At 41.9% G+C, this 10,000-nt stretch overlaps 1 protein-coding gene across 2 annotated transcripts in view; it reads left to right on the forward strand.

The window, feature by feature from the left end:
* Positions 1-10,000, forward strand: part of LOC137983683 (putative glycerol kinase 5) — a 33,662-nt gene that overhangs the window by 17,324 nt on the left and 6,338 nt on the right. For both annotated transcript variants that reach the window (XM_068830845.1, XM_068830844.1), the window contains 6 exons: positions 32-158; positions 2,875-2,979; positions 3,153-3,203; positions 4,553-4,596; positions 5,857-5,960; positions 7,808-7,870. In XM_068830845.1, coding sequence (XP_068686946.1) covers positions 32-158; positions 2,875-2,979; positions 3,153-3,203; positions 4,553-4,596; positions 5,857-5,960; positions 7,808-7,870 — 494 coding nt within the window. The remainder of the gene's footprint in view (positions 1-31; positions 159-2,874; positions 2,980-3,152; positions 3,204-4,552; positions 4,597-5,856; positions 5,961-7,807; positions 7,871-10,000) is intronic.

Here is a 10,000-nt window from a genome sequence, read left to right on the forward strand (position 1 = left end):
TAGTCGTTTCTTAAATTCTCCTCTATCTTAGGTGGCCGATCAACAAGCTTCGGTGTTTGGTCAGTGTTGTTTTGATCCTGGAGATGTAAACTGTACAATGGGGACTGGATCTTTCATTGACATTAACACTGGTTCTTGTCCTCATGCGTCTGTAGCAGGTGAGGTTCTCTGTCACGTTTGTCACGCAATCTAACCCGTTGGCATTTGACCTGTTAGCTCAGTACTTGAACATCAAATGTAGGGTCTTTTAAAGGGAACCTCCACTAAAACAACAAAATAACTATTTTGTTGTTTTAGTGGAGGTTCCCTTTAATGTGAAGAGAAAGTACTGCCGTTGTAAGCACTATCCGTTTCAAGCACCCTAGGACTTTGATGAAACATCACGAAAAATCATAGTTTCTTTTCTTTTTGCGTTTCATCGTGGAAAACAGGCACAGCGAGTGTATTCGTGTTAAAAAAGTAGGGTAACTGAGCACTTTTAAACAATATAAGTAAGCTAAGAGGGTTTTAACATTTTCACCTAGTACGCACGTGCGTTCGGTAACGTGACGGAACATAGCGACGCGTTTTTTGTGTGGAATGTGGCAACGGCGCGAAACTTTGTGGGAGCAGTAGGGAGCTTAAGCAACGACAACGGCAACGAGAACGTCATCTCAAAATATAAATTCACGTTGTTGTAATCACTTCGTGACTATTTCAACCTTTTTAATATGACAAGGGAGTGGTAGTTCCTCAAAAGTGACCCTCGTCAGAAAGGCACTTAATTTAGGGGGGAAATGAAAAATTATCCTCAAGTGCTGACGTTCTTCATAAAACCTCAAATTTGGCTGTGTCACGTTGTTGTTTTGCTGACGACGGCAACCAAATGGACAAAAATGAAAAACGCACGTGCAGGGCGTGCAAAGCTTTTGCTTTTGCCACTAAATATGCAAATTTGTGACGTTCTCGTTGCCGTCGCCGTTGTCGTTGCATCAAAAGGGAGTTTTAGCAAAGACGACGGCTACGGCCACGTCACAAAGTAAGAGTATTTTTGGTTGAAAAAGGAAAAATGCTCGTGCTGCACGTGCAACACGAATTTCCGTGCATTTCTCTGCCATACTCCACAAAACAACAACGTGAAATCACCAAATTTTAGGGTTGGACGACACCGTGAGCAACAATGAAACAGTCATTTTCTGTTTTGACTTTAAAACCGTTCGTATCCATCCAGTTCCAGGATAGTTCGCCTGTATTGTACAAAGGTGAACAAGACGGATTAATCGCGAAATACTTGCGATAGCGCTAAGTTATATTTTGCACTAACGTTTTCGTTGCCGTAGCCGTCGTCTCTGCTAAAACTAGGGAGCTTTAGCAACGACAACGGCGACGGCAAAGAGAACGTCACAAATTTGCATATTTTGTGGGCCAAAACAATAGCTTTGCACGCCCTGCACGTGCGTTTTTCATTTTTGTCCATTTCTTTGCCGTCTTCAGCAAAGCAACAACGTGAAATTACCAAGTTTGAAGTGTTATGGAGAACGTCAACACCTGGAGATAAATTTTCATTTTTCTCCCCTAAATTAAAGGCCGCTCGTAACGATTTCATTCCTGAGGGACTGAAACATTTTTGTCATATTAAAAGGCCTGGAATAGTCGCGAAGTGATCGCAATAACGTGAATTTATGTTTTTACATGACGTTCTCGTTGCCGTTCCCGTCGTCGTTGCTAAAGCTCCCTACTCCCTAAAGTCAACGGAAACGTCACTCCAAAATATAACTTAGCGCTATTGCAAGTATTTCTCGATTATTCCGTCAGACTTGTTCGCCCTTGTGCAATGCGGACGAACTTTCCAGTAACTGGATAAATACGAACGGTTTTAGCGTGAAAACAGAAAATGAATGGTTCTTTGTTATATGCTCACGTTGTCGTGAAACCTAAAATTTGGTGATTTCACGTTGTTGTTTTGTGGAGTACGGCAAAGAAATGCACGGAAATTCGTGTTGCACGTGCAGCACGTGTATTTTTCCTTCCATTAAAGCTTTGTTAAAGCCCGGTTTTCACTAGCGACACTTGCACAAGCCCTAGCATAAACACAGCATAATAGATTCGTGTCAAGTGAAAACGATCGAGCCATAACGCAAGCACAGGATTAAAAAATTCCACGTTCTCTGAACATCACATGTGACCTCACATGGTAAGCATTACATAAGCGTAAGCTGAATCCGACGCGTCTGTTTTATGTCATATTAAGATACAACCGTGGGGATGTATCTTTACTCACTCTCACTCCTTTTTTGTAAATTGGATTTTATTCCGATTGTTTTTTTCTTGCATGGTAGTTCGATAGCGCTTTTGCTTCGATTGCGATTTGTTCGAGTACAATATTCGCGATAGTACTATTTGTTCATTTGGTTGTTTTTATTCGAATCGAGAGCCAATAAAAAGGGCTGTTTAGTGTACGAATCATTTTAAATGAAAGTTACAACGTGGCGTTGCGAGTGGAATCTGGAACGGATCTTTTTTTATTGGACGAACATCACAGCTTGTGTTGTGCTTGCGTTACGTCCCGTTTTCACACAACGCAAGCGAACGCAAGCACGAGGAAAAAGGAAAAACTGAAATCCTCCTTGCTTGCGCATGTTCTTAGGCTTGGGTCGGTTTCACGGTGAAGTAAGCAGTCTTGTGCCTTGCGTCGCTAGTGATAACCAGGCTTTAACAATGATATTCTTGCTTTGTGGCTTTGTCGTTGTCGTTGGTAAAACTCCCTTTAACTCCCAGTTTTCGTGGGAAGTAGGTGCGGCCCGTGGTACCGCAGGATTATGGCGACGTTATGTACACCACTGAATAAAAAAAAAAGAAGGAAAGTTTTCCATGCATTCTCATTGTCCTTGTTAGGCTTGTACCCACTCGTTGGCTGGAAAATTGGAGGAGAAACTGTGTATCTTGCGGAAGGAAACGCTGCAGGCTGTGGAACTGCCATGGAGTGGGCGAAACAAATGGGTGCGATCTTTTTGCTTTTTCTTACCGTACGTCAATGTCACAACTAACAGTTCACTGGAGAATTTAAGGAATTATTATCTATCAACGAATTCTAACTCCCAGTGTACTGAATGATCAATTTCCACTCTTTATCTTTACACTTCACCTCGTAAACCTAACCGTTTTTTCCCCAGGTTTCTACGACGATGTCTCAAAAACAAGTGATACTGCATTCTCTGTCGAAAGTAAGATGATATTTTTAACAACCAATCTCATTTCTCTTTATCCTAAGTTCTATCTTCCGTAAGGTTGAAAGCCCGACAGTTCAAATTTTCAGTGAAAGCAGGCGGTTTTTCTTATATGTGTTCTCCGCTTACTCGTCCATAGAACTTTGGGTCGTGTCATTTCAGAGGTAGAGGATATGTTGTCTGACCACTGCGACATCCTAGCTCCTTATCGCTGTTCTGCCCAGTTCAACCTGTTTAACTTGAAGCGGATGAAGTTCTCGATTAGAACACGTTGGGCGCTTTCCATTTGAATGGAAAAAGCGGGGAGAATTTCCCTCGATCAAAACGGAACGGGACGGGTACGGAGTCGCCTTTTTTAAGAGACTGGGTACCAGCTATTGGTGCCTATTAATTCAAAGGTATTGTTTCGTGGTTTACGAATATGCATAAAAAGCAAATGGCAGCTTTCTACGAATCCTACAAGAATGGTACGAATTCGTACCAATTTCAGACCCATCTAGGGAAAAGAGTATTATCGAAGTGTTATCGAAATTCAAAAAGAAAATTGGGGGTAACCACTCACTTTTCAGAGATAATTAATCAACAATATTTGTGAAAAGCTTTAAAATACAAAGCAATGTGTGGCTTTCTCTTCCAAATTGAAGCTTAATTATCTCTGAAAAATGCATGGGTAACCCCAAATTTCGTTTTGGATACCAAGAGCACTCGCAAAGTTCTGCTTTGTTCGCATAGTTTCGAGATGCGCAGAACGTATGCGCAATAACAAAAGTAGGCACCGTTTTTTATTCATCAAGGAGCATGCATAGTACTGGTCGAACGCAGTAGACGGTAAAGGATTTTCTGATCATTTCAGCAAACACATTCCAGTGGAAAAATCTCTCCCATTTGATTTACCACCCGAACAACCGGGTTTTCCATTCAAAAGAAAAGCGACCGTTTTCAAGAGATTTTGGCTTAAAAACACAACCATGTAACGTCCTGGGAATAGTAGTTACCAGAATTCTCCGCTTTTTGTACTGTGATCCCTACCAGTAGCTGAAGCCAATCCTAGTCTTTTTAAAAAGCCAGGTAAAACGTTATACGCTACTAATCGCTTTAACTAACTTCAAAACTGATTGAAAAGGTCGATCTTACCCACGGAAAACGGTTTTCTACTTCTACGATACGATAATCCCAAAAAAACCCGAACTTCGCTTCAATTCCACTTTCCCAGTAGCCAGTTTCTGCCAAACCTGTGGCCCAAGCTCCTTTGTCGGCTGCAATGGCGTGTTGTTTCCGGGACAATCAGCTTGTTCTGTCGCTTGAGCCGCTAACAAGAAATATTTTTTGTTTTATTTCTTATTTAGGTTCAGATGGTGTATATTTTGTCCCTGCATTCAACGGATTACAGGTTAACTTTTCGAATAATTATCCAGCTTCTTTTCCGCTAATTGAAAAGCAAAAGTAAAAGAAATTGAAGGAGGCGGATTGGTCTCCAGATCTTTCGCGAAACAGCTAAATAAAATAGCTTCTTACACAAACTGCAAATCAACCTGCGGGCAAGTTCTTGAGGTGCCACGCGCGACTACGCTCGCGTGACGGTTGCGTGTTACATTCGACTGCGGATAATAGAAATCCAATATCTACGACTTAATCGGGAAAACCACCTGAAACGATCGTATTTTTATAAACAAACAATTTCTCTCTGCGTGTGAATAATGGCTTTGTACATCTCTTTACGAATCTCTGGAAATTTTGGACGTGTCTACTGGTTATCATTCTGAGAAATTTTCGAAGCATTCTCATACATCGTGTAAAATAAAAGGCTGAAGATCAGCTGCATGGTGAAGGTGGTGGCTCCAGCAGCCAGATGTATCCAGTCTAGGGGTTCCTGTGGCTGATTTAATGATATGGGGCCAATAGATGGTTTTCTCGTGACGTCAGAGAAGCCGCGTTGGTGCACAGGACAAGAGAGAAAAAATTCTTTTGGGAACCTGACTATATTATTACAGGAGCCCATCACCCGGAGCGTGCAACTTAAATATACTTGTGCAACGGCGTTTTCACGAGTAAGGTTATTTTTAGATTGAATTTCCCGCTAATGAGACTCCCACAGGAGCCCGATGACCAATTACAAGAAATTAAGCTGACGTCATAGGGTCACCGAACCGTAACTGACTTTGTTTTTTGACCTAATTCGCGGGAAGAGCTAGTCTAAAAATAAACCTACTTGTGAAAACGCCGTTTCACAGACGCTGTATGGAAGTTGCACGCTCCAGGATGGGCTCCTGATTATTATGCAAAACATGAGCCATGATTTTCTGTTGTTTTGTTCACCTACATGGCCGTCTCATCTCGTGATTGAAAACCATCTATTGTCGCAATTGTGTCAAAGAAGGTGGTGAATGGTATCCCTGGAAAGCAAATAAAGAGATGTATTACTCGGGAATAATCGGAAGAGTATCCGATTGCTCCGAACAAAAGTCGAACATATTACCTTCCGGTTGTCGGTTCGGGGGCTCCACTACCGAGCAACAGGAGACTCGTCGGAGCAACATCGGAGCTAGTTCGACTCGGTCTCGGAACACTCGTAAAAGACACCTCTCAAGGAGGCCTATTTTTACCAAAGACGACATTTGAGAAATAAATATTTTTTGCATCTCTTTCCTAGGCTCCTATAAATGACAACAAGGCTTGTGTATCTTTGATGGGCATCAAATCCACGACATCCAAAGCTCACGTTATGCGAGCCATTCTAGAATCAATCGCCTTTAGGTAAGTGAAATTTGGGCGCGATTGGACTAAAGGGAAGTCAGTGGAGTAGTGCGCTGCGCACATCTGATGCGCACTAACTTGTTTGCGAGGTCGAACTCTTTCATTGTCAATTTAAAATTCTCTCTTGCTTTTACTTGTGGTAGGAAGTGTGAATCAGTCATTAAGGAGCTTAAGAAACAGCTATAGGTTTCGCCAGCGAAAACGTCACTTCAACATATAAAACTTCGCCATATTAAGAATTTCGCGTTTAATACATCTTGTTCACTTCGCTAAATTGGGGCGAAGTATTTTGTAACATTTGCTTCAACATCGGTTCGATTTTGTTGAACGATCTTAAACGATGTTGACTGCTGGGATTGGCGAACAGTTTCAACACATCATCAACATTTGAGTCAACAAAGCTTCACGAGAGGCCCGAGGCTGCGGCCGCAGTTGTTACTATGGATACGGCCATGGATACGTCATTGGGGGTCCGATTAGTGCGCACGCGCATACCCAACAATGTTGAAAGAGAGGGGAGGGGGGGAGGGGGGGGTGGGGCAAACGGCTTTAACTTCATTCAGTATTTACGATAACAAAAGAAATGTTGAATGGTCGTTGAAGCAAAGTTTAAGCGCTTGAGGGGGGGGGGGGGGGGGGGGGGAGAGTGAGGCAAACGTTTTCAGCATCGCTGTTCAACAAAATCGAGCGGATGTTGAAGAAAATTTTGGAACCGTTTGCCTTAACGGTTTTGCACGATCTATTGTCGTATGCTGATGTCTTCGTCAAAACCATAAATTTGGATATTTCGCTTTGTTTGCGTAGTACGGCAAAGAAGCGTAGCTAAATGCGTGCTGCACGTGCACGCACGTTGCTTTTCACGTTTTTATTTTGGACGACAAAGAAACGTACAAAAGTGCGTGCCACACGTGCACCTACGACCAATGATATTCTTGCTTTCTGGGGGGTTGTCGTTTCTGCAGCTGTCGTCTTTTCTTAAATTCCCTAATTGAATCTTTTGTTGGAGCCTCTCAATGTATCGTAAGAATTTAAAGTGGTACTATGATCAAAAAATCATTTCCTTTTTTTCTTCAGATTTTGAAAGCGTGTTTGCTTAACACCTAACTGGCAAAATTTTGAGCTTTGAGTTTTATCAGAAACCCATAAGAGTTGAAACGTGTAACGGCCCCTTTTGTGCTGGAAAACAAGCTTCTGAATATTCAATTTGCTAAGTACCATATTTGGAACAACAAGAGCGAGGGGTTTCCAAATATGGTACTTAGCACTGAAACATTCAACCACTCAGTTCGCACTGAATATTCGGAAGCTGTGAACGCGCGTTACATGTTTCAACCCTTACGGGTTTCTGGTTTTATCCAAAGGCTGTTTATTTTGAGTGTAAGTTTTGGATTTCACGGTCCGCCATTACTCACGTTCAAAACTGGCCGATTGGACCTCAGAGGGTTGGATCTAGAAAAAATGGCGTCATTTACTCACTAGCTTAAAAATTTCAGCGTGTAAACGCAATTTATTATATATGCAAAACACGGGTTTAAAAGTCTGAAAGCCCGAAACTCCCGTGCTGCATATTAATTCGGCCGCGTACACGCGCATTGCATTCTTAAACTAGTGAGTCTTTGACGTCATTTTCTCATCGACCCAGCTCTCTGAAGATTTTAAAGTTAGTAATGGCGGATCAACAAATAAGAAAATTCCAGTTAAAATAAACAGGTGTCGTTTTAAAATCAGAACTTAAAACTTGGGTCAGTTAGTGTTTAGTTAACATAGTTTTGAAATCCAAAGAAAAAAAAGAATTGTTTTTTTGGTCGTAGTACCACTTTAAAAAACGAATCGCTGACTTTCCACAGGTTTACGCAATTGTATGAAACAGCAACAGAAGAGACGCACATCCCGCTAATGTCTTCGGTCAAGTAAGTTCTCACATTATTATACACAAACTAGAAGGTTAGAAGAGCCTTTTATAGCATAATCAGCAACAGATAACAAATCTGCGGATTTGCCAAGGGGGGAGGGGGGGGGGGCGTTGTCGATATCGCGCGCGGACGGCACCCCATCGCTCCAGGGACCCGTTTCTCGAAAGTCCCGATAACTTTTCGGACCCGAAAAGCTATTTATGAAACTGCCAACTGCTTGTTCTGGAGAGCCGATCTTTTAACATGTTTTAAAGATAACAAAGAGAAAAATTACTGTGATGGTTGACAGCTTAAAATCCTCTCCGTTCTTGAGATACAAGGGGAATTGTGACACCCGAAAATGGCCCGTAAAGTTTCGGGACTTTCGAGACTTTCGAGAAACGGCACCCAGGTTCGAATTCCAGTTCGTTCGCTCGGAAGGTCACTAAGCTTTCCGTCCATTTGAGGTCGGTAAAATGAGTTCCTAGTATTACTGGGGACGAATTTGCCGGTCCACATCAACATATCCTCTACCTCTGAAATGACTATTATCGACAATTCGCAATTTTCTCTGGTGTGACTGTTATCGTCATTTAAGAATACTCTGTCCCAGGACTTGTGGTAGCAGATGAAACGAAAAAGAGAAAATGGCATCCGTGGACGGGATTTGAACCCGGAGCTCCCAATGTGAAGGAACTTTTTTTATCCACTTAACAACTAAAGATCAACTGGCTGACAATTGCACCGATTATTTATCAAATCTAATTCCTATATATAAGATGATTGCTGAATAGTGGTTAAGTCTAGTACTTCATTTTAAAATGGTTAGCTTTCTCTTAAGGTTTGGTAACCGACATTTTCTCCTTTTTAAACTTGTTTCTTAGCCGGTGATAATACACGTTTACAGCGGCATTCGGAAGAAAAAATATATTAATATTTTTTAAAAAATTGTTCTTTCAGTTAGTGATGCGGTAGTCTAGTGGTTAAGTGAAAGGGTCATTAATCGAATATTCCCAGGTTCGAGTTTAGGCATTGGTGTTCGGATTTTAAGAATAGATATTCATTTCCCATAATCCTTCTCAAGCGCTAGGCGTCCTAAATTGACGATAATAATCAATTGACGATAATAGTCAATTTAGAGAAACTTAGGAATTCTCGATAATAGTCATTTCAGAGGTAGAGGATGAGTTGTCCACATGCATCAAGATTCGTTCTACTATCCAGGACTCCTCTGTTACTATTGTCATCGGAGCATGCGCGATCAGCATGCGAGTTATGGACAGGAGAAGGGAAGACCTTAGACAGCTAGCAATGACCAGCGGTTTTCGTTAAAACAATGGTTTGCTGGGGTTGCTCAGTCTCGCGGGCTCAGAAAACCTTGGTTGTGGTCATTGTTATTTAAGGTTTTTCCAAGAGAAGCGATAGCATTTCGTCCAGCGGCCATGGTGAATATTTACGCCGTTAAGACAGGATATGATTTAGTAAGGCCATGAGATTTGAAAGTATCCGGATTCGACCATCCAGACGATTCCAAGTTCTTTGCGGATTCAGAACATTCCACTCTTGAGAGCGGATTCAAAAAGTTGCGGTTCGCGGGATACATGTGGACGGAAGGCGATTCCGCAAAGAAAAAGTCAGGGATTAAAAAATACCCAAATAAGTGTGGAGGTGTAATTCATAGGAATTACACAGAACTTGTGTTTTTTCTGAACCAGGTTTGCATTCTGTAAATGAAACCTCAGAATTCTGTTGGAACTCGATTTCACAGATCGAACCGGGTGTGTTAAACAAAGGGGATGGATTCATTAATTAATTTGCCTTCGTTTGAAAACGCAAACTTTTAGCCATAGCGAGGGACCAGGTACAGGCTAGTGACTGAGACTAACTGCGAGCGAACCTCGTTCCCAGGGGCTCCATTTTCGTTGTCGTTGACCCTGGGAACGAGGTTGACTGTGAGCGAATAGGCCATTTCCGAGTTCATGTCTGCCTCCTCTTCAAAGCGAGTCTAAGTGCGAAGTTTTTCTTATGTAAATTAGTTTCCATTCATATGTAAAGTAGAACTAATTACCATCACAAAACTTTGCACCAGACTCGCTTTGAAGAGGAGGCGGATCTGAACTCAGGAATGGCCTATTGATCCGAGGAGAA

This window comes from Montipora foliosa, chromosome 13 (assembly GCF_036669935.1).
Source record: "Montipora foliosa isolate CH-2021 chromosome 13, ASM3666993v2, whole genome shotgun sequence".
NCBI classification, from domain to species: domain Eukaryota; kingdom Metazoa; phylum Cnidaria; class Anthozoa; order Scleractinia; family Acroporidae; genus Montipora; species Montipora foliosa.